The sequence below is a fragment of the Sphaeramia orbicularis genome, chromosome 19 (assembly GCF_902148855.1).
Source record: "Sphaeramia orbicularis chromosome 19, fSphaOr1.1, whole genome shotgun sequence".
NCBI lineage: Eukaryota > Metazoa > Chordata > Actinopteri > Kurtiformes > Apogonidae > Sphaeramia > Sphaeramia orbicularis.
This window is the reverse complement of record NC_043975.1, coordinates 28,132,028-28,156,337: the sequence shown is the minus strand read 5'-3', so window position 1 is coordinate 28,156,337 and position 24,310 is coordinate 28,132,028. Positions and strand designations below refer to the sequence as shown.

At 38.6% G+C, this 24,310-nt stretch overlaps 1 protein-coding gene across 1 annotated transcript in view; it reads right to left on the bottom strand.

Annotated features, from left to right (window-relative positions):
* kcnh4b (potassium voltage-gated channel, subfamily H (eag-related), member 4b) overlaps positions 1 to 24,310 on the bottom strand; it is a 50,345-nt gene that overhangs the window by 22,791 nt on the left and 3,244 nt on the right. The window contains exons 3-6 of the mRNA XM_030122022.1: positions 21,441 to 22,206; positions 11,534 to 11,767; positions 9,722 to 9,853; positions 9,110 to 9,243 (exon numbers count right to left, since the gene is read on the bottom strand). Of these exons, the coding sequence (XP_029977882.1) occupies positions 9,110 to 9,243; positions 9,722 to 9,853; positions 11,534 to 11,767; positions 21,441 to 21,516 (576 nt within the window). The 5' untranslated portion in view covers positions 21,517 to 22,206. The remainder of the gene's footprint in view (positions 1 to 9,109; positions 9,244 to 9,721; positions 9,854 to 11,533; positions 11,768 to 21,440; positions 22,207 to 24,310) is intronic.

The following is a 24,310-nucleotide window of genomic DNA, read 5'->3' as shown; positions in this document are numbered from 1 at the left end:
AGAAAATGTCGAAGGCAGACCTTTCTGACTGCCATCTACAGATGTGACCACGTTAATGATAGTTCAAGCAATGTCAGCAAAAGCTGGACTGTTATTTCATTTGCCTTACATCACACAAGTCAGGACGTCTGACCTTTGGCACTTGCGGCAGTCAGCCGCGTACATCCAAATGATTAGAAAAGAAAAGCCAAGCACCACGGGGACACATAGAACTGCACGTCACACAGCTACAGCTGGTCTTCGCACTTCATTAACTCAAGCTGTGGCCCGTGGGTTACTCTTCCAACTACAACTCCCAACATGCTTTGGGCTTTGTCACTGATGAAAGCCTGTCCTTGATGGAGAAGACATGCATGTGGCACAAGCAGCAACAACTCCTCTAGGCACAGATTTTGGCATTAAATAGTGTAGATGATCTTCTGCTTTTTATTTTACTAAATCTTACTTTCTATAAGTGATTCCTTGAGAGTTTTAAGTGTCCGCGTTGAGGCCTGGAGTATAAGCTTCGGATATAACACTTCAGTTTTCAAATATATTAATAAAATGCACTTACAACAAGCAACTGAAAGTGTGCTTGTGAATAAGTGGAGGGCAAAAATAGATAAGTCACACCACTAGGCATAAAATATGTGCCTGTATTTCATAGTCGTCTGTTGAATTATTTACATCACAGCTTTAAAAGCCTCTTGGACTATTTTTCATTTTCACATCTCTTTGACAAACATTTAAGTGATAGGCGACAGCAGTGGGTGGTAAACAAAGCAGCTTGAAAAGTCCTCAGAGTGTGTTTATATTGGTGACAGCCGCTGATGCTGTCAACACATGAATGCATCAGCTACTGTAACTGATCCAATGGTACTTGTGGATTGACAGCTCAAAACTAGGAGAAAAGGCATGTTTTCGGTCGTATAGGCAGAAAGGAATTAAGGTTGACAATGTTTTCATGGAGAGTACTCTAGATCATTAAAAAAAGTGTTATAAAAATGTGCAGCCCTGGAATCATTTAATACTTCTACTTAGAAAATAGGTTTCTGTAGTTCACTTCATTGACATTCTGAGCTGTCACACTCATCTGTCTTTCAATTTCTATATTCCACCTCCATTCCCATTTAAAGATCTGCGTTTTCCAGTAAATATACTGTATCGCTCCATCCTTTATTTCTTTGAATGGCTTGCTGATGGGCTACAAATAGAGATATAGTTAAAGCAGAGCTGGGTCGGCTGTGGTGTGGAGGCAGAGGAGCACATTTTTAGCTGACTGCTACTGAGAAAAAGACAAAGAAACAAAGGGAAGAAAGGAGGAAAGAGCAACAGATAAAAAAGGAACACTGAATAAGAAAAATATAGTGATAGAGTGGGAGTTTGGCAGGTTTTTAGTTTGCTTCCTTAAGTAGCCACAATGTAGAAAGTCCAGCACTGGTTAGATTGCAATAACAGCAATATTATCAACACAATATCACATACTTAAAGTCTTCTGTTTCTGCAACAAAAATGACCTCATTACTACTTTTAATATATAAATTTAATGGTATATGTGATAATTGCTCATAAATTTATAATGTTGTAGTTGGTTGAGGTGATTAAAGATACTTCCTTTATATCAGTTAAGCTGACTAAAATATATATTTCCCACTGAAACTGTAAAAAGGATGCAGTACTTGGAGGGAAGATCGAATATGGGGCTTCAATATTTAAGTCTGAGGAAAAGGAAGAGGAAATTCATAAGATAGGGACAATAAGAAAGATTGGGGATCAACTATGCATAACTGAAAGTGTTCTATCTGCACTCCTCTCTTTTACTTTATTTTGATTATTATTTATAGTCGCGGAAAAAATTATTCATCACCCTTGTTTTCTTCAATTTCTTGTTCATTTTAATGCCTGGTACCACTAAGGGTGCATTTGTTTGGACAAATTTAATGATAACAACAAAAATAGCTCATAAGAGTTTAATTTCAGAGCTGATATCTATCCGTTTTCCATGTTTTCTTGATAATAACCCAAATCACTTCAGTTCTTACATCAATATCTACGGCATTGTACTGACAAAAACAGTGCTTTTAGGCATTCCATGTTTTCTTTTCTGTCTGTTTTAGTCACATGATACACACAGGAGTTAGTACTTGATTGCATAACCATTGTTTTTGATGACTTTTGATGATCTTATAATTTTTTCCGTGACTGTATGTTTTATTTATTATGTTTTAATTGTGTGTTTTTAACTTGTCTCTTTTCCATTTTTGTAAAGCACTGTGAATTGCCCTGTGTATGAATTGCGCTATACAAATAAAATAGCCTTGCCTAAAAGTAATGTAACTTAAAAATGAGGAAGAAACTGATGTCAGTAAAAGATGTGACAAAATAAGAAATAAATAGATTGAAAACACTGAAGTAATGAATAGATGATGAATAAATAATCACATATTGTGCAATGAATGTCACAACATTTACTTCAGTATAATAATAATAATAATAATAATAATAATAATAATTTGGTATTGATGATGGAGAGTTGGACCGCTGTCTAAAGTCTTCTCCATCACATCCCAGAGGTTCTTGTTAAGGTTCAGGTCTGGACTCTGTGGTGTTCAATCATACGTGAAAATGATGTCTCACGCTCCCTGAACTACTCTTTCACAATTTTCAGTCCTGTTGAATCCTGGTATTGTCATCTTGGAATACGTCCGTGTTGTCAGGGAACAAAAAAGTCTGCTGATGCTCAAATGTGGTCATTCTATATATTCTATTTTTAGACACATAACATTGTTAAACCTACACCTGACTAAATGAATCAAACCCAGATCATAACACTGCCCCCATAGGCTTGTACTATAGGCACAAGGCATGATGGGTAATCACTTCATCCACCTCATCACATCCCTCATGACCTTTTTCCCATTGAAATACAATCCAATCAGTATTCCAAGAGCATATATGTTGACTCACCGATCCACAACACCAAGATCTACAGTAAATCTTTGAGTATCTATGATAGGGACAGTAGTGGGTCATGTCAGGGCCTGGTGCTGCCGAGTCCTTTTTCCTGAGACTCTTGAATATCATGATTCAGAGAGGTGGATGTGGTCTTCTCTCAGGTCCACTAGTCACTGAGCATTAGTATTATGGGATGCCTTTGTCTCCCTTACGTTTCTCCAGGGTTGTTCAGTCCTCAGTCTTGGTGGCTCTGTTCTTGTGTTATTATCCTGCCTCTGTAGAGTACACTTTGAGTGGCTCAGAGGAGAATATCCTGCCTTTTACTTGGCCTCTCTTTCTCTGTTGTACCTCTTCATGTTCTCTTGACCTGGCAGTCTAAATGGATTCGGGTATGGACAGCCTGTTGTACTTCTTGGACAGTACATTCACCAACACACCTTTCTTTAGTTCTGATCACTGACTATCTATATCCAGAATGTATCAGAAAAAAGGAGACTCTCCGAAAAAAACAACATAAAACCAAAACGCAAAGACATTTTGAAAATCTGCTCTTATGTGTTTATTCACCACGTAATTCTCCCTTGATTGACACCAGTGTCCTGGGTCAGTTTTCATGCTTCAGTGAACAACGCTAATTTGAATTGTGCAAAATAAAAGTGTTTTGCGTATGAAAGTGTAAGGGTTAATATGAGATCTGTCACCATGGATGACAAGTTCCATTGGTCTTTTACTTGCATACATAAAACAGGAAAAAAATAATGACATGTTTACCCCCTGCCATTGATACAAAGATTTCACACATTGGTTTGAAACTGAAAATTTGCTCAGTGAGTCAGGATTTCGGTTTTACACTTCAGGATTTTAATTGAAGGCACACACTTCCGTTAAAGGATTCCAGCATGTTTAGTCTTCCACATGGGCCCCGTTCCTTGCCACGCAAATTTGTGCCCTCCTCAGCATACACTATAAACAAAAAGTTAAGGATATTTCTCTTTTTTTTAAATAATTTTTTGGTCATTTTTGTCATTTGCAAATAAAACTATGTATGGTCATGAAAAAAATGTGTTTCAATTCAATTCATACACAAAAAAGTAAAAAGCGTTGTGCAAGAATCCCAACTGAAAAAAACAGCCAAAAAATTAAAAATATCCTTAACTTTTTGTTTGTAGTGTATCTGCAGCAGCACACCTAATCATGCCCCTGTCCTGCCTCAGGAGTCCCACTTCAGCTGTGATTAGGGATGAGAATCGAGAACTGGTTCTTTTTGAGAACTGGTTCCCAGTAGCTCAATTCCTTGGAATCGTTTCCCTGCCTGCTTAACGATTCTGCTTATTGATTCCACCTTTGTTGTGCATGCACGATGACATCACACGTATGCTGCATTGTTTTGGTCAGAACATGGCCAACATGGCGTTGAGGCAGAAACTGTCTAAAAAGACGACACCAGGTCCACTTACTTGGAACACTGTCAAAGCTTCCATGTCTTCAAAAGGGTGGAATCCCTCCAATATCCTCAAACATTTGTCCACAGCATGTGAATCATTTACAGGAATGTCACGTATTTGATACGCTATTTAGCGGTGCTTGTGAATGTAGCAGCAGAGTGAACGCCGGGCTGGTTCCGGTGTGGGCAGCAAATGTCGTAACTCCTCAAATACAAGTTTCCGAAGATAAGAAGGGAAAGGAAATGAGGTGCACAACAACGGGAGACAAGCCGATCCGAGTCGAGTCGAACCGGTTCCACGCAGTAGAAATGAGGCAATAGAGGAATTAGTAAAGCATCTTTAGTTTCACTTTCACTGTACACCCCCCCGAACCGTGCCCGGAGTCATCTGTTATTATGATTTGTACATACTGTATAAGCTATATTTTCTGTGCAGAGATGGAAATATAAAAGACAGTTAATGCAAACACACCCGTTTGTACTCTTATTCCCTCACCCAATGAGAATCGATAGGAGAATTGATAAGGAATTGGATCGATAAGCAATATCGATAATGGAATCGGAATCATTAAATTCTTAACGATTCCCATCCCTAGCTGTGATGATGCAATGAATTACGTATCAGAGTCAGAATATCTGTATCATTGTACGAAATACAACAAACTGAGGTAGAGCTTTCCAGTTCAGTGCAAAGGATTAAAAGACAAACAACTAATACCAGTAAAAAGGAACAGTAGAATTAAGTAATGTACATAAAAAATATTGCAAACTAAAAACATTTGTATAAAATAGAATTTAAATTGTGCAAATAACATGAGATGGGATGTATGCTGACTGTAATGTTTCAAATTTCAAATGGTCAGCTCAAAACAAGTTTAAAGAATCCTCACTAATAGCATTAACCCCTTGTGTTTGCCATGGTAGACTCAAACCTATCGTTATTGTGAAATCTTTATATCGATGGTAGGGAGTAAACATGTAATTATTTTTTTCCCCCTATTTTATGTATGAAAGTAAACGACCAGTGGAACTTGTCATCCATGGCGACAGATCTCATATTAACCCTTACACTTCCATGCACAAAAGACTTTTATTTTGCAAAATTCAAATTAGCGTTGTTCACTAAAGCATAAAAACTGGTCCAGGACACTGGTGTCAATCAAGGGAGAATTACATGGTAGATAAACACATATGAGCAGATTTTCAAAATGTCTTTGCATTTTGGTTTTATGTTGTTTTTTCTGAGAGTCTACTTTTTTCTGATACACCCTGTATGGACACAATAATTAAGGCTTATATGACAGGCTTATATTTATGCTTTATCTAGAGAAATATCTTATTTGTGTGACAATGTTTTCTCTTGTACAGCTTTGAAATTAGATTTTTTTGTATAGATAAGTGACATATCATTGCATCACACTGTATCTAATAAGCTGCTAATGTCACTTCTCAGTTTTGGTGTTAAGATGTACAGTGCAATTGTGCAGGTACATCTTTTTGCTTTCACATTTTCAGTGCTATTTTGGCTGCTTAATACAGTCACACGTCTAACAAGTTTTTTTTTTTTTTTTTCTTCTTAATTTCAATTTTCTCCTGAAAAGTTTTGAATTGCTTTTAGCCCCGTGGGAGGAAATGCCACATTGTGAAGGACAGGTTTGAGTACAGACCCAGTTGGCTACTGAGCCCCTATAGGGAGGGAGGGGGATTATCTCAGAAATAGTGCACTGCTAAAATTACCGGTCTGGTTTGTATCTTTGAGCAAAACAGGAGCTCCTTCTCATGAATAACATTGCTTGGAGTGTAGCATCATTTTTATTATTCAAACCCTGTAAAGGCGTTCACTCTGTAGAAACAAGACAAGTGGCAATGAAATAGACTATAGCTATAGGCCTAAAGTATGCTCTTAAGCGACTGAAAGACAAACACTCCTGAAAAACTGACTGAGGCAAGCAATTCCTCTGGCAAAATGAGACACTTAGATGAAAAAAGGTTTGAACCCATTTTAAATTCATGTAAAATCGACCATTTCTCTATTTATACAGCAGGATGTGGGGAATTGTTTTACAGAATAAGACACAGGAACCTCATTTGGACCTCAGGGTAAAGGTAATTTAACGGAACACGCTGGTGGAATTATGACCAACATCCATGAGCCCACGCTGGTGAGGTGTTGGCATGTCCGGACAGTCCCAAAAAAGTGATGATGATGATGCATCCAGCTTCCCCCAATGACCGATAACACCTCACCAGCTGTGACATCTACATTCTGCCTCGCAGTGCCTACCGCTGCTACACTGACCTTGCTGTTTGTCCACTCAGAGCCACCGACTAAAAGCGTGTACACAAAATGCAACAGCAGCAGATAAAAATCATTGAGGAAACCTAAAATAGACAACCCATTTGATGAATTTTCCACAGAGATAAGCCACACTGGGAATCTGGGTCAAGACTTCCCTCACATTGTCTTACTAAAAACTCATCTTTTAAGATATCAGCATTAATAATTCAAGATCAAAAATGAGGGCGCTGCATGTCTGAGTAACTCCTACCTGTTGATTTTGTTACAGGGTAAACGGAGGACACTAACACTCTGTTAGTTGCAAAGAACGATCCGATCAGAAAAGGTGTCTGCAAGTTCATAAAAAACCATACAATGTCTGGAAGTCAAATCAACTGCCAGGACATCTGATCTTATCTTGTCATTTCTTTTTCTCAGTGTGAGTAAAGTTAATGTTTTTTTTTAAAATACAAAATCCCATAAACTACTCTACAATCCACATCCAGTAGAAAAGGGAGAAGAAGTCCAGCTTGGAGATGATCTGAAGCTTACTGGGATGATATTTAGGAAAACTACAAATTCAAGATCCTGCTGGAAAAACATAACCCTGTTACCCCAATGCTATAATTCAGGGAGCAGGGTATTCTGGGCCAGGGTCATTGTTGGAAGAATTATGGTAAACCTATGACCGACCACATTCATATATTCTGCTCTTGTCCTTTCAATTAATAATCTCAAAAGACATTGCTAAGAAAATAAAGGACATTTTTAGAATAAACATTGATTGCTCCTTTGTCGTATAATTTCTGGGAAAAATCAAAAATTACAACTAAGGATAAATATCTACAAACTGTTCCTGGCTGCAGGGAAGAACCCCATCATTACAACTCTCCCACCAAAGAACAAATGGATGACAAATTGTTGATGAAAAACATGCTATGGGTTGACACTCAAAACTTCACAAAACTCTGGGAAAAGCAGACTACATACAACGTTACCTAAGATTAGATTAGACTAATGTTATGAAGCAAGTTTGGAAGCACTTTGGGTTATTTTAAAAACTAATAATTACTGAGATAAAAGAGAAACTATTTTTCACATGAAACACATTTTTATTTGATGCGCGAATATAAAAATCTGCATGTAACACGGACACCAGGTTTCTATAATGAACTCCCCCGTCTTTTTCTTTCAGGTTTTTTTCCCAATACGCACACTATTACACAAAACAAATCCACAGACAATTCAGTGATATCTGAGTTTTCCCCTGAAATTATGACTAGTCAGTGTTTCAGCAGTGTGTGGATGATTCTGCACGCAAAGATTACTCCAATGTAACCAAGGAAAAAGGACACGAAAATTGCACGCTACTATTTTTTGGAATATTTTTTTAGTCTCTCACAGGTACATTTTGGGAATTTAAGTAAATATGCAAGGCAGAGTGTTTCACAAAATTGGCCGCTGTTGCAAAATCATTCGCGATTTATTTGTGTCTAAACGGACTGGTTCCGCCCCTAATGCGAGTGGACACGATGGGTTACGCACAAAACTTGGAATGATACTACCGATTCAGGAAAAACCTGTATGTCTGGATTGGAAAAACCACTAGGATTGTCAAATTTGTCTTTATTTATAGCGGTATATACGACCATTTCAAACTATGTTTTCCAGACAAAATACAATGACACCTATGTAGCTTTTCCTGTCCCAATTTTGGTCCTATTTTTGGCCCCAATATTATATTAAAAGTTCATTAATTTTGGGATGGCTCAGAGTATAAGTATAATTTTTTTTCATTTATCATCATTATTAGGTATTATTAGGTCATCATTAGGTACATCCTGGTGGGAAATATGTCTTAATTTCTCTTTTATTATTGGGTCTAAAAAGCTGGCAAAGTGCCAGGTACCAAAATAAACCCAGTTTCATAGAAAGACCCTTATGATAAGGAAGCAACTATGCACCTGGAAAAACTCTGGAAAAACTGGAGAGGTGACTAAAAATAAAGATTAAAACACATTTCTGAACCTATAACTGAAGGTAACACTGACTTCCCAATTAGAAAAGAATAATTATGCTCCTTTATAAAACTCACCTCTACACAGGACCACATAACACACTATTGCCCATAAAGTTTGAATAAAACATTTTTACCTCTTCTCATGAAATGATTGTGATAATGGCATTTATTCTTGATAGATACAGTATAACTGAGACTCCGTGTATAATCATTGTACCTGGTCAAATGTGATTACTGACGTGTATAAATAGGAAGAAAAACAGGAATGTGTCTGAAAACACAATTATTCCAACTATATGAGCAATAGTGTATATACTGCTTCCTTTTGTATTTATTTACAATAATAAGAAAAGATACTTCATCCAGACGTCAGGCTTGAGTTGTAAATGTCTGATCTCTATAGACACCCTGTAACAGTATTAGATGTACTCACTCCACCCAGGTTGACCTCTCCTTTGCCCCCTCTGGAGAACTGACTGGTCAGTTGGTACAACATGGTCTGCCCACGCTTCCTGGCCTCGCTGAAGTGAGAGCTGCTCTTCCTCCTGCGTCTCTTGTCCTCTGAAACTGTCACACAACCACGAAATCATTACGTGTCAGCCACCGGGAAAGAGGAAAATGTATTATTTAATCCAATGCCTGAACTCAGTCAACTTTTCACACTAAGACTAAGCAATTTATTTCTGATAGTTACACAAGTAAGACACCCCAACAACCATCAGCCATATTTTCAATTACTTGAATTTTATTTGTGTTATGCCGAAGTAAAGCTCCCTCTGCGTAGCACTTGGTATTTGCGGCAGACTGTGTCCAGGTTCCACTTGAAGACGCACCACTGCCCAAATCAAACTCCATTGCAAAACATTGTCTGAGTTCAGTGAACAAATGCCAGCCCAAACAAAACTGCAGGGTACAATGTGACAGTGATGAACACAAGCGCGCAGAGAAAATGAAAGCTGGGGGCCAGAAGATTGCCTGCTCATAAATCATGCTCATAGTAAGCAAATAACAGGGGTTGTGTAAACAGGGCTGGTAGCCTACCTACCTTCCCTCTTGCTGCTGTGGTGGCCCTTTCCATGTGTGTCCGTGATGTCCTTGAATGAGAAGAGGAAGAGGACCATTTCACCCTTTTCATTCTTTATGGGCACGATATCTAACAGACACCAGAAGGCCGTCCCTGTAACAAAAACAGAAATGTTCATTTACAGCTTTGTTTACCCTCTTTTCTCCTCATTTGGAGAATGACAGTAAATCCTCAACAGACACATCCACGGTGTAAATGTATCTCCTTAATGACTTCTGTTCTGTCGTGATGCCACAGTCTGTGATTCCCCATGTCATGACAGCTCTCACAATGCGTGAACCAAGGATCCTTGTCAAGTATGGCACAGCCTTTCTAAGAATATACCTCAAATTAGCTGTGGATCATATTCGAGGGGAGCTGAGCACAAAGAAAAAGAGCTAAAGGGAAGAGGGGTTGGGGTGCAGTGGTTGGCTAGAACAAGTAAGACAGGAAAGGAGCACCAGATCCAAGACCTTGCCGTAACCCAGTATGCTCATTAGCAAGTCTGCAGAAGCAGCTCTCTGCCACCAAACAGATGTTGCACATCTCATAGAGTGCCCCTAGCGTACTTGTGTTTGTGTGTCTATATGAATGTTTGTGCTAGCAATGTCTGGGATTTAGACAAGAGACAGAAAGAAAAAACTGTACAGTAGACGCTGGTGTTTTAGTCCGACACAGCGGGTGTAAAGACAACATCAGAGGAGCCTTCTTATGTGTTTTGTGCTCGCAAGCTTGAGGCACACACTTGAGAAAACTATGTGTGTTTATATTGAATCGCCTAACACTTGCTGCTAATACAAGTCTGGAATACTCTATCTGTCATTTAGACTTCAGTACTTTCTTCACTTTCACTATGTTCGTTCTTTTTCTTTCAGTCCTGGATTAAGATTCTCTGTGAGCCATACAGTATTACATTATTTCAGGCATATAACAAATGACTATGCCATTCCCCTCCTTGGCTATGGTGGCATTTTCTTACTGTTTGAGTGTTAGCATAACTTTGTCAGTAACTGGAGGAATTCTGGAGGGAAAAACTATAAGACTTAAAGAAAATGTTTCTAACTGCAGTACAGCTCTGACGATTAAAGGTTTTCATACTTTAATGCTGCACGTTTGAGTTTCTGCTGAGGAAACATAAGCCTATGTGCCAATCAGAGAGGCTTAATGGAGCTCTTTTTCCATGCATGACATCATATTTTGAACCCAGGGCTAATTTAGAAGGATTTAGAAGTTACGGTCAGAAAGAGTGAATTAATTTCAATATATAAGCTACTGCAATACATTGAGTTTATAATAAATGCATGCACTAAATTTGACTCCAGAATCATGTGTTTAAAGCAAACATTGGAGTTTTGTTATAACAGCAGTAAAGTTTAATCCATTTACCTCTGATTATCACTTTAAATATCATGTGATTTGTATAAATGTTCCTTAGCACTGAGGAGCACTGCTACTCACAACTATTGCACTGCTGAACTGCTATATTCTGCATCCATCTTTCAACTAAAATATCTAAAAATAAATGAGCTCCTCATGATGCTGAAGACAAGAAGCGAAAATCTCTTTAAATGTCAATCCAAAAACTGAACAGATGATCACAGCCTGATCAAACCAGAACAGACAGAAGGAATAAATACCCTCACGTCTCTCGTTTGATCATCATAACAAAAGATGACAGGAAGGTTAATTGTTCCTTCACCTTGGATTTCAAATAGATAGCATTTTACTGCAAATCTAAAAGTTATGCATAAACTTTTGGCCATCTCCTCGCCCTCCTCTTTTCTGTGCACCCACCGTTCTTCTTGTAGAAGTGGACCTCAGCCTGGTACTCCTCTCGGCCCTCCAGAGCCTTCTCCATCTGTTGGGCCACGTGTTCGCTGGTGTCAGCCCCATACAAGAAGCGGCAGCTGCAGTTCTTCTGCATCACCTCAGTCCGTGTGAAGCCCGTCAGTTCACAAAAGCCGTCTGAGCAGTAGACGATGGGATAGCCACGGTGGCCCTGGGCATTACCCAGCAGAAAGTTACTGTCTGTGAGAACGACATGAGAAGGTAAAGAAGCATTAAAAGAGGGTAAAAGGTTGTTTTAGACATGATTCTGTGAGAAAACTACAAAAATGAGGCCTGACCAAAAGCACTGAAAAAAAAAAAATTCAGACCTATTTGAAAATTAGTGCGTATCAGCCATGTGTATCATGGTCTGCTTGAAGTTTAGCGTGTAATTTGTTCTTTGCATATGAATCAAAGTTTGTTTAGGTCTTTGAACTTATGTCAAAGCTTTGCAAGTTTAGCTCAGTAGTTTAGTTCAACAGTAGCTCAGTTCAAAGCAGAACATGAAACAGACTTTGGTGTAAACTCAGTTTGGGACTAAATTAATTTCCCCTCTGGCCGTCATCGTCTGATTCAGTCATGCTGCTGCTGGTGGTCAGGACTGTTATGACTGGTCTGGGGAATTGGTGTTCCAGGCTGCAGACCGTGAGATACAGAAACAGCTGACTGTGATATGCAGAGAGCATAAAGGTTAGAGATTGATTGGCACACAACACTAGGCTTACATAATTGTGTGATGTGAACCTATTAAGGTTATGACCCATGAATTAAAAGAAACTGGATGTTATGTTAAAGCAGTCAGGTGGATTAGAAATACCTCCTGTAAATGAGTGATTTTATTGACTTAACAGTTTTTTAATGACTTATTTATGTTTACCATACACATGGATGTCTACTCCACAGATTAATAGAAAGATCCATTACTCTAAGGAAATGCCACAATTTTTTTTGAGACATACTTTTCAGAACTAAGTACTTCTTTTCTGATCTTAATTCATGCATAACAATGGGTGAAAACTAATTTCAAAGACCAATATGATCTGACATTGTGCCCTGTGCTCCATACATTTCTTGAATATTTATCTTATGGTATTAATATTGTGGATGGGAAAGTGCAATATACCACTCCGACCTGGCAAAGATCCATAAGAGCCTCACGTCTACATGTCAATAAAGAAGTAGGATATTGCATGTAGTGGGCAGGCTTTATCTATATTCATCTGAGATAGATATTGCACATCACAACTAGTCATTCAGCACTAAATCTTCTTTGTGCCTTTAAATGATTTCTTGCCCTAATTTCAGCACCATGGACAGTTCTCCAACACATAGCTGGTGAAGGTTCTGAGTTGTGTTTTGTTGAGTTACGGCTGTGAGACTGGTTTCTGTTCTGGGAATCTATCCCAGTAACTTCAGGCTGCAGAGATCACAGACGGTGCATTTATAAGTTTGTATAATTCTTACTGGTAGGTACAGAATGACATCTCACTTTCCCTTGGATACTAGGTGGCTGTGACCTTCTTTAGCTAAAGCAGACTCTTACTGCAATATGAAGAATTGTTAGATACACATTGTGGTGATCTGTCTGCTGAATATGAATGGTTTAATAGATGTAGGGACTGTGAAATATAATAATTCAAAACAAGCCATGTCGAGTTCTTTAGAACAATTTAGCAGAAAATACAAAGCAGCATGCCCAACAATACCAAAACAAAATAGTGACGAGGTTGGAGACAAGGCCCTCCAGCTGGGACTTGAACACAGACACTCTGTGTGATTACTTATTTTGACAAATATTTAGGCAAATTGCACTGCTCCAAAAGCATTAGTTTTATCCCAAAGTAAGTGACTTCTTCTGCAGTTAAAACATCAAACTCCAGATTTTCTGAATGCCAGGGATCGAGGCAGCACACTGACAGAGAGACAAGTCTGAATTCTACTGATTCCATAGAGAGCGAGCCTAAGAAGGTTGAGTATTAAGCAGCTGCTACTGCGCTTTCAACAATCTAGCGCTTTAATTGGCCAGACTGAACAGAAAGTAGTCCGCAGGGGGATGTCTTTTCTGAGCTGTGACAACCTTTCTTGGGTGTGCAGCAACTAAACTGTCACTGAGGAATTATGGAAAGAAGCATTAGTCAGATCCATCAACTGGCAAAGGAGATTTTATGCCTATGTTACATGGTACTGTACATGTTGTTCAGATTCCCATGCTACATCTAACACATGACCCGCTGTACTGTGTGCTGTGGATTTTTGTTGCAAGCATATTCTCTAAAGTGTATATAAGGCCTCAGCTCAAAATAGGTGTAAAGGTAAAGTCCTCTGGAACTCTGGCTTTGTCTTTTTATGTCTAAAAAAAAAAACCAAAACCCAATGGCTCAACAGATATGATAGCCTATCCTGTTGGGAAAATAATGCCCTCTTTTTCATGTTCTATAAATTTCTAACACCTCAACTCAGTGAGCCAGCATGTGTTGGAGAGCAACCGCATTCATCTCAAGTTTACGTAATGTTTACCTAGAATAGGTACCTCTCTACTCAGCATCCCTAAATCGGCCCTTTAAATGGGTCAAAGTCAGGTGTAGTCATAAATCACTTCGTGACAATGTATAAAACCAACAAGCTACAAATGAAAACTTTTATGCTGCGTATGAAAGTATGCAAACAGTTCTGCTTCAATTTTATTAGTCACTTAAGGTATCAGAGATGATCACATATAAGATATAAGACATAAAATTTAAGGTTTCAGATTTAGAGAAGGTTTATTTAAGATGAGCCTTGCACGACAGAGTTAATCCAGAAAGTAATGATTTTGTAGAATAGTTTAAATTGAAATTTTAATCTTGGATAGAGAGTTTTAAAAAGGCATTTCCAGGGCCAAGCATGCATTGTTTCTACGTGTCTGATTGTGGAGTCCAATTTTTTGTCAGGCTGTGCACTTCGGATAAAAACCAACAGAAGTTTATGCATAATTTTCTTCAGCTTCCCAAATGCATTTTTATCTCTTGTCTTGTAACTATGTAAACAGGCATCACAGCGCCCACATGAACCCCACTTAATAAACAGTTTTCTGTGTGTGTTTGTGTGTGAGAGATTGTGACAATGCCTCAATTCTTAGGCCGTAATCCTCTCAGGGATATTGCTTCGAGTGGCTGCTCTGCTGCGCCAGCTTCCTTAATTACACATCTGTGCTGACTTGCTACAACTGTAATCTGACATGATTATGCTACATGCTACTGCTAACACCACACAGCCTGCATCATGTTCATGTCCCACAGGTTTGTTTTGTGGGGAAAACAGAGTGTCAAAGACAGATGAAGCCCATGAGGTTACCACTCCCAACATCTACACCGCAAATTATTTGGTTCTTACAAGATAAAAAAAAACTTAGATTTAGAAGAGTTAGATAATTTATCTTGTTTTGTGTAATACATCTGTAGACACGCATCTTAATTCAAGTATATTATGTGTATTATGTGTTTATGTAAATCATCTTATATTTGTTCATAATAATATAAAGCCAGAAACCAAATTATTTAACCCTTTCATGCATGAATTATGAGAACCTTAATCAAGAGGTTTTTATTCCTCTTTAGGCATTAAAAAAAACAATGCGATAGAAAACATTTTTTATGAAGCTATTTGTCATCTAGTTGCAAAAATATCCACTCAGCTGGACACCATGCATTGAATTTTTGAAGCAAAGAAACATGTATTTACTGATACTGTGTGAAAATTAGGAATTAAAAACATTTTAATGCTGCTAATCTGGTGTTTTCTAACATTTTAACATACTCTAATAATAGTCGTTACTCACTTCATGGAGGTAATATGCAAAAAAACCCAAAAAAACTTTTGTTGTTAATTACAGTCTAATAACAATAACAAGCAATGGATTTATACTCATGTTAGAACAACAAAGTTACAGTAATGTTATCAATTGCAGCGTTTGTGATGATGCATAAGCATCCAATGTGTTGGCTGATATGAAACTAAAACAATAAAATCCATGAATATACAAGAGAACAGCTGGAGAATAACTGTCTACTGTAGTGACCAGTATGCATGAAAGGATGAATAATAAGTATCAGACATATTATAGTATATAGTATAGATATGCTTAGACTAGGAAGATTATTATTGTTATTAATTATTCAAGGAGAAGGGGTGGGAGTTTATAAGTTATGCTTCTTCTCACTCCTTTTTGAATATGTATTATATGTCTTTTGTCTTATGTTTAAGTGTTTTGTTTATTTATTTTCTTCTGTTTTGACATTCATATTCGAAATAAATACATCAATCAATCAAGAAATCTTGTCAAGTGAAATTATCTTACTGCATGGATAGATGTTTCACTTGATTTGAGTAACTTTTTCCTCAGATTTAGTGTTTTTGTCTTGTTTTTAGACACCCCATTTTGCAGTGGAATTACCACCCAGCGGTATGTGTTTACTTATTGGGGCTGACAAGTGGACTTGCAGGGGGCAAAAGGTCACGGGCCTGGTAAATGATGGGTTTAACTGTTGTTTTTATTGAAATTACGTTAGAATAACTGGGAAATACATACAGCATATTTACTCTGCATGAAAGAGTCTGTGACCTGAATGTCTAAAAAGCTAAATGGATTGCATGTACAGTATGTAGCGCCTTTATCCTGAGAATGCTACAAAGTGCTTTACAAAGCTTCACACCCACTCACACCCACGTTCACACACTGATGGTGGTGGAGCTGTGGAGCAAGGGGCCGACCTGCATACCAGGAGCAGATTTAGATTTCAGTGTCTTGTTACAAAGATATCTACACACATTAGACAAAGCCAGGGATTAAAACACAAACTTTTGCCTGCTTTTTTTTTGCCTCTGCTTCGATCAAATTTAGCCGCCTTAGGACTACTATTAGTAATACTGCATGTCCCTATTGGTTTGAAAAAAAAAAAAAAAAAAAAAAAAAAAGAATAAGCAGCACAATTGCCTCAGCTATCCACTGATTCTGTCTGTGGGCCGGCCTTTGCAGCTGCCTATTAAGACCTGTTCATCAGCTGGGTAACAATGAGTGCCGTAAGGTTCCAGCTGACAGTCGGCTCACTCTCTCCTTTAGTTCCTCGGTTGCCTTTTAACTGAAAAGTGTTTGGGGGGAAATGAACCTGGTTCTTATCTCTGCCTGCAGCTGCCCTTTAGTTACGCTGCCCCACAGGGTAAGCGCTGCTGTCAGAGTGAAAACGCTGCTGGGGAGGTTGTGTAAAGGAGCTGGGGGCTGGTAGGATGTAGGGATGGGTGAAAGTGATGGGCATGAGCTGGAGGCATGTACGCTCTGACACACATGCGTACACGCCCACACACAGTACAGAGGCAGCACAGTTAGAGGAGCAAGTACAGAACTGGAAGATCTGGATTTAAGTCTGTGTTACAGTAAGCTAACATCTGCCTCCCTGAAGCAGAGTGCAAACTACAGGGGAGCCAGGTGGAGCCTGGCTAATAAAACATGAGCTCCTCTGAAAAACAAGATTTATGACATTTTCAGGAGTCTGTAAAATATTAACAACTTACTATTTTTGCAAACGCTTGTCGATTTTTTTTTTGCATCTTCATCATCAGCGTTAAAATGTTATTGATATATGATTCATGCATGACTGTAACTAATAAGGTTAATGATAAATACAATAAAATGCTTCATAAATGTCGCTATTTTAGAGACAGATGTCAGAAAACGAATAGAAAAGTAATTTGATTTTCATTTTAGAATCAATAGATGAAAAGGCACTTATTATTTTCATGGTCAAATGGGAGATTCTGCATTTATGAAAGACTTTTTTTCCCACTAAATATCTTAAATTATTATTTTTAAACCTATTTCTCCACTCTCCAACCTTCCATGGTACTGACACATGTATAGTAGCAGCTACTTCTCATCTGTTTTCTTATTCATGTTATTCACACTGTTTAATAGGCGATAAATGTTTTAGAAATACTGCATCTGCCATTTCTGTCCATGAAAATAAAATTGAGTTGAAGAACCCTGAAGCCAAACATTGCCCCAGAGGTTCTAGTCCATACAAAGACCTTGACCTTTGACCTCTAAGAATTCCCCTGAAGGGATCGATTGACCGTTGTCGTAATCATTTGGACGCGTATCAAATCATACACACGTACTATACATAGAACACATACATGACAATCACAAAGCCCTGACCTCAGGCATGTGCACATACACATGCACTGCTACAGAACCTTTAGGAATAGGAACATTGACATTGCTATGGGGAAAATAATGTATAATAATAATGGGCTGTGCTGTTCCAAAGGTTACTGACTTAACCTGTTCTGACATTTTACTTATATTAGGACAGTATACATGCTACACACAAGTAATTTTCTGGAATCTATTAAATCAAATAATTTTAATGAACTTAAACTGGATTCATAAATGTTTTCCTGAGGGCAAAACACAGTCTAATCAATATTTGTGAACATCTCTCACCCCCTGGAGAAATTACAGCCCTAACGTTACAAATATGTGGATTTTGAAGCTGTGCAACAGATAATGGCTGCTGTTATGCTCTCAAAATATAAATTCTATACTATTTGGCTGAACAGAGAGTAGCTACATCTATTTATGCTTTACACAAAGGCAAAGGGTGAATCACTGCACATGGACGCTGAGAGGAATAAATGTATTACAGGAGTATGTGTATGTTCATAATCCTGTAATTAAAAATTGTGGTTATTGTAAATAGCAACAGCAGTCGAGGGGGAGGGTTATGTTGGAGTGACACGTTATGCAAAAATGTGGACAATGTTTGACTGAGTGGTTGCTAAGTCAGCAGTGGAGCCATGTTTTGTTTTGCTGATCTAAAAGCATTTTTGTACTGTATTGTGTAAGCACTGAAAATATGTGACAGGCATTTTCCTCTAGTTATTTTGTCTGCATTTAATAGTTTTCCCTTCAGTTTTGTTTTTTTACTAATGTGGTAGGAGACTTGTCAGAAAAAGCATCTTTCTCTTGATTATGTTAGACTTTAAGGGGTACAATTTATTCTTGATTATGGCTTTACTTTTCAGTATACAATTTGGATATATGTGAAGTATGCGCAGCAATAAAAACAAGTTTCAGGGAAAAACAGCTTCTATGAACCAAACAGGTAGAATTTAGTGTGACCTCCCTTTACATTTAACATGTCTTTAACCCTTTTGTTCAGACAATGTGAGATTTACTGCGTTCATTTTCTAATGTTTTATTCCAACACGTCAGATGTTTCTAACTGTTTGTGATGCTTCTTTTCATGGGGTCAGGGGTCACATCAAATACTGACATTAACCTATAGAAACCATTTAGATCAATTTTTTGTATGTCTATTAAGGCTCTGCACATGTTCCCTGTATTTTTTTGTTGTATCTGAAGAGAAAATAATGAGAAATACCTATGTATGTCTATTTCAACCTTGCAAAAACAACTAAGCTCAGACTTTTGCACAGGACTGTATATTAAATAGAATTTCAGACATCCACAATGAATGTTTGTTTAGATCAGCTTCCTCCAAGTGACATTAGATCAGGGTGCATTTTAGAAGGGCAAAGTCAAGCCTGACAGAACCCTTTGTTGTTATATTTATTCTTCATTACTTACTGATTAATTTATCATTTTAAGTAGTTTGTAAAAGGCTGATATAATCATGATTTTCTAACAGGAAAAAGCCAGCAGCTGATTAAGTATTGTTTGTTTAGAATTAACTATTTTTGACTTTATTAGACATTGGATAAAAGTTGAACTCAATTGCCAAGTCAAAATAATAAATACCTAAATTAATACATTCAGGATATGGAAATGAACATCAGAAATCTAGCTGCCATTTTTGTTTTTTTCTATTATTGTTGAAAAAGTCATTAATTCCAACTGAAAAACAGTTTGTAAAATGTCTTATTTATGGCATTTAGATTTAACAGAAATTGAAGCACTCAGTGTGCTGTCTGTAATTTATCACAATCTATTTTCCATGATTTTTGTAGAATTTAAAACATGCTTGGCACTGATAAAAAGGGTTTGAATAAAGGTTTAACAAAGCACTCAGTATATTCTGTTCTGTCATTTAAATTTTAGGATTTCAGGTCAGACTTTTTCAAAAAATGGAAGATGTTTTGGGCAAAAATGGAACATGTTTCCACCTTTCCCGTAGCAGCAGCAGGTTACAGGCAGTATGAGGTAACGCTGTTGAGAGAACCCAGCTGTACATCCCACAATGCCACTTGTTTTAAGATGTGGCCACCAAACAAGAGGCCAGCTGCATGTTAAAAGTCCTTGATTGGGAAGCAAGTTCGAGTGTTTTCTGTTTAGCCGACCATCTTTCCTCAAAGACCAAAGTCCTCAAGCATCATCCATGTCAAGTGGCAGGACCCTGTCGCCGGGGCAACAGGAAGGAAGCTATTTTGAGCAGTGGGCACCCAGCCACCCCTCTAGGAGCCACAGCCTTATGGTGACTTTGAAAATGGCTTGAATGTGGCAAAAATTGGCACATAGTTCCAAAGACATGTATCCTGGTGCATGTCTGTCCCTTGACATGGTGTCATAAACAACACTTATTAGATTATTTTTTCAGTACGAAAAAGCATAAAGTGGACATAAAGTGCTTGTCATAAATGTTGAAAATGTAAAACAGTTCAGACTCTTCAGTGACAAGAGTCCTTTAAATTATTTGGCCTTTTTTCTGACATTTAAATGACTCTTTATTAAGCAACCGTATGGTGTTAGACTTTACAAAAGACCCTGGACTTAAATGATAGCTTTTCCCTCTTGTTTCTTTTAACAGGACATCAGAAGGGTTCACCCTGAGAGCAACCTGCTAGAGTTGGCAGGGAGTTCATGTTTCGCTCAAGTACTCTTCAGCAGGGATGATGCAACAAGGGTGCATGACCCCTGCCTTCACACTGAGCTCTGAACTACTCGCATTATGTATTATCCTGTCATCTCACAACCTTCTTAGTTTGTAAGTTTAACTGCAGTTAGTGTTCAGATATTGAACAAAACCTGATGAGCAATGTGTGTTTTAAACTCTCAAGAGATCCGCTAACACCTCATTAGAATGGCTCCCAAGTCAAGGCTATAATTATATAGCCTATACATCAATTACACAGTAATGTCACCCATTTCACTGTGTTTATTTCCCGCTGACAGTCGACTTGAACTGAGTCACAGCTCTGGGAATTACTGTGAGACAGCCGTTCATTCTGGCTGCTGCGACTATAGCAGAGGGAGGACCAGCTGAATCGACAAGCAAACAAACGCAGACGTCCCCATGGTATTTATTTACAACAAGCCACAACCTCCCAGGAGGAAGCACAAGGTACAAAACAAGAGATACATGCCGCGCTGAATTTGCAGGATTACCTAATGGATGCACGAGCTACGTTAAAGCTAACTACATGAAACAAACATGGAACGAAAACTTGATTTTTGCCAATATTTTACTTGCAAAGTGCACATAAACTATCTTCCAGTGCAGTTGAAACAGCTACTTTTTATTTGCAGCTGGAGAGCATCAGTCTCACTTAAATTTCATTGCAGGGAAGGGAATCATTCTGGCAACAAGCATCTATCAACAGCAAGTGTTGCACGGGAATTACAGCCCTGGAGACATCTACTAATTTAGTTTCTAGTATTTTAATTATTTTACATTTTAAGACTTCATTAGATAATATTTGCCACAGCAGTTCCTCTGTTTGATTCCCAGTCCAGATGCTGCAAGTATATGATCCTAAACCACTGTGGAGCATCACACTGAGGACTGTGAAAAGAACAAGTTTTATGACCACAGCAGTTTTACTTTTGATATTTAGACAAGCAATCCATTAAAAAATTGAAAAATATCATGCTCAGACTTACGGGTGCCATCGAAGCGTGTAGCGATGGTATCTAGAAAAGTGTTCTGAGGGGCCAGGAGGCCCTTCATCACTGGCATCTTGACCCAGAAGTCGGGCAGCCAACAGCAGGCTGGGGGTCACACCATGACAGTGACACAGCAGGTGGCTTCACAGGTACAGGATACTTTGAGGACAGTCCACCGGTGGCCACTGGGACACACATTTAAAAGTGACCTGCCTTCTCCATGCAATGCCTCTCCCTAAGACAAAGGTGTAGCCTGGGAAGACTAAAATAGCTCCCTCCAACACCGCAGAGGTTCGGGTGTGTGGGTCGACTACACAAAACGGTAGAAGAAATGGAGAGTAGCAGTCACCAACAGTTGTTCAGTCAACAAGGACGGATCAAGTCCAGGTGACGCTGAGATCCAGAGATCTTCAGATCTGTCAGCCCAGCTATTGCTCGCCTGCTCCTTTCAGACACAGAGCTCATTCCAGCATCAAACTGAACCAAGTTATCATTGAAGTCCACTATGCTTCCCATTTAAAAGAAGACAAGGAATCAGCGAGGCAAACAGGACAGTGCATGTACCTACAGCTCTTGCATCCCTCAGCTCAGAGCTCTGTCAGGATGCTGTGGCAGAGTAGTTGTATCTTCTTGAGCTTTCTCACCGTGGTTCGCTCCCCTCCTCACTACACTCTCTCTCTCTCTCTCTTGCTCCTGCTCCCATCCACTCCTGTGGTATTCCAGCCAATGAGATACTGGCTTCTCAGTGGGGACCTGTTTTCATCTGTGGTGGTGGTAAAGAGAGAGGGAGTGAGAAGCGAGAGGTGGAGGATAGACGAAGGGAGGGAGGGAGGATGCTTTCGGAGCAGCTGACAGCACCATTACACCCCTATAGTGCTACTATCAGCGCATGGCTTTTGTGTGCATGTCTGCAAATCAAGGAAAGATGGATTACCAGCATGTTGGTCAATACACCCTATTGTATTCACTTGAATTGTGTGCCGTTGTGCAGTTTTGTTATGGGAATCTGTCTCAGGAGACATTGTCCAAGTGGTGGTGGTGGGGGGGTGGGGGGGGGGGGGTGTAAAGGAGCTACACTATTACAAGTCATAAAATGCAATTCCTAGAAGATGTGTTTCAAGCTTCTCAGTGTCACTACAGCACACGGTCTGAACGGAGCTGGTCACCGTTGCACTCTCAGCCCCGATCCTCATGAGAGAATTAAAACTGGGATAAAAGCCAGGGATAAGAGCGGATTAAAAGGATAAGCCTGGAGATGTTTTTCATGAGGACTTGATGCTTAACACACCAAAGTAACATTGCGTCTTAACTTACTTTGACCCATGCAAACATCACTGCTTAACTGACAAATACTTCCAGAGAGGAGAATACCAGAACAGAGAATTACTAATCTGAAAGCGTATCATGTCCATTTTGACTATATTAATCTGATTGGATTTTAAAGTAATTAGGGAAAGATGATCCCCTGGAATTAATTAATCTATTGTCATTAAATATTAAAAACTGCAGCAACATAAAGAAACCTGATAATTAGGGGATGAATATTGGGACTCTGATCTGGCTTGAGTGAATACGATGACAGGAAACGAGTAGAAAATATAACTCTATAAATTGGTTCGTCTTGTGTTGTAGAAAGGTTCTAGTTTTACTCAGTTGTGGTGTTTCTTTGTTGTCACTGTGATTAATGTGGAAGCTGGAGGATGGAACAAACGGTAAAGCTGAAGTTGTGAAAAAACAAAACAAAACTGGGATCTGATGAATATATCAGTGTGAAGGTTTCTGGACCATTTCAGTGGCTTTAAATTAGGTTAAGTTGGCAATTTAACATAATACAGTATAGAAGATGTGTTTTTAATTAAAAAAAAAAATCTCTCTGATGTATTTTATTGACAATGCATTTAGTATATGATAGCCAATAGTCATGTTTAAAACAAGGATGAAAAAAATAGACTATATGTGAGTTTGTAGCGGGGGTGTTGGTAATGTTGGAAAAGTTGAGCAGATTCAGCAGCTGTGTGGGTGTTTCCCTGAGACAGAATTGAAATTTATAATCTTCAGGGTGAAAAACAAGTTTGGTCCAGATCTTGATTGACAATCCTTTGCAGCAACTGCTTTTTCTTCTCTTTTTTTTTTTTTTTTGTCTCCAGGAGCAAATCTCAGAAAATATTCATACACAAACGCAGGTGTCAGGTGTGTGTTCAGTTCAATTCTGTCTCTAAATGAGTTTTTTTTTGTGTGTGAACTCATCAACATTGTCAGGCGTAAAATACTCTATAGAGAAAAGGTGATTAAACATGCGCAATTAATCTACACAGCGAGTGACTCAGGTGAGCTCCATTTGGAGGAAAAGACAGAGAAAACAGAACCAGTGAAAGTAAGAGACGGGCTCGCAGACTGTAAGAGAGTATTGTTCCCCCTCTCGGATCCTATTCAAGCCCTGGCAGCCCTTCACAGCTATCTATTTTTAATGGCCTCTCATTGTCCTTTCTTCTTGTAGTTCATCCATCTCTGCTTGTCACCAATAAAGAGACTAATCCATTAAACATGCCCACTATCTACTCTGCTGTCTAATATGACAGAGTGACGCACAGGTGAAATATTACCTCAACTACATTTCCCAAAATTCAAAGCTCTGTGGCTGCAGAGTATGCTAAAACCAAGAAAAAGATTTGCCATTGCTCGATTTTGCCTGTAAGTTTTAGGTGAATTTAAACAGAGGAAAGTCTTTCATTAGCTTGATAATAATACTGAACAGATGAAACTTGTTCGCCTCTGTAAACATCAATGGAAATTTACAGCCTGCATCTGAACCGACTTGTCCTTAATCCTGTCTATGAAGCAAATATAGCCCGGCATCATTCACTCGA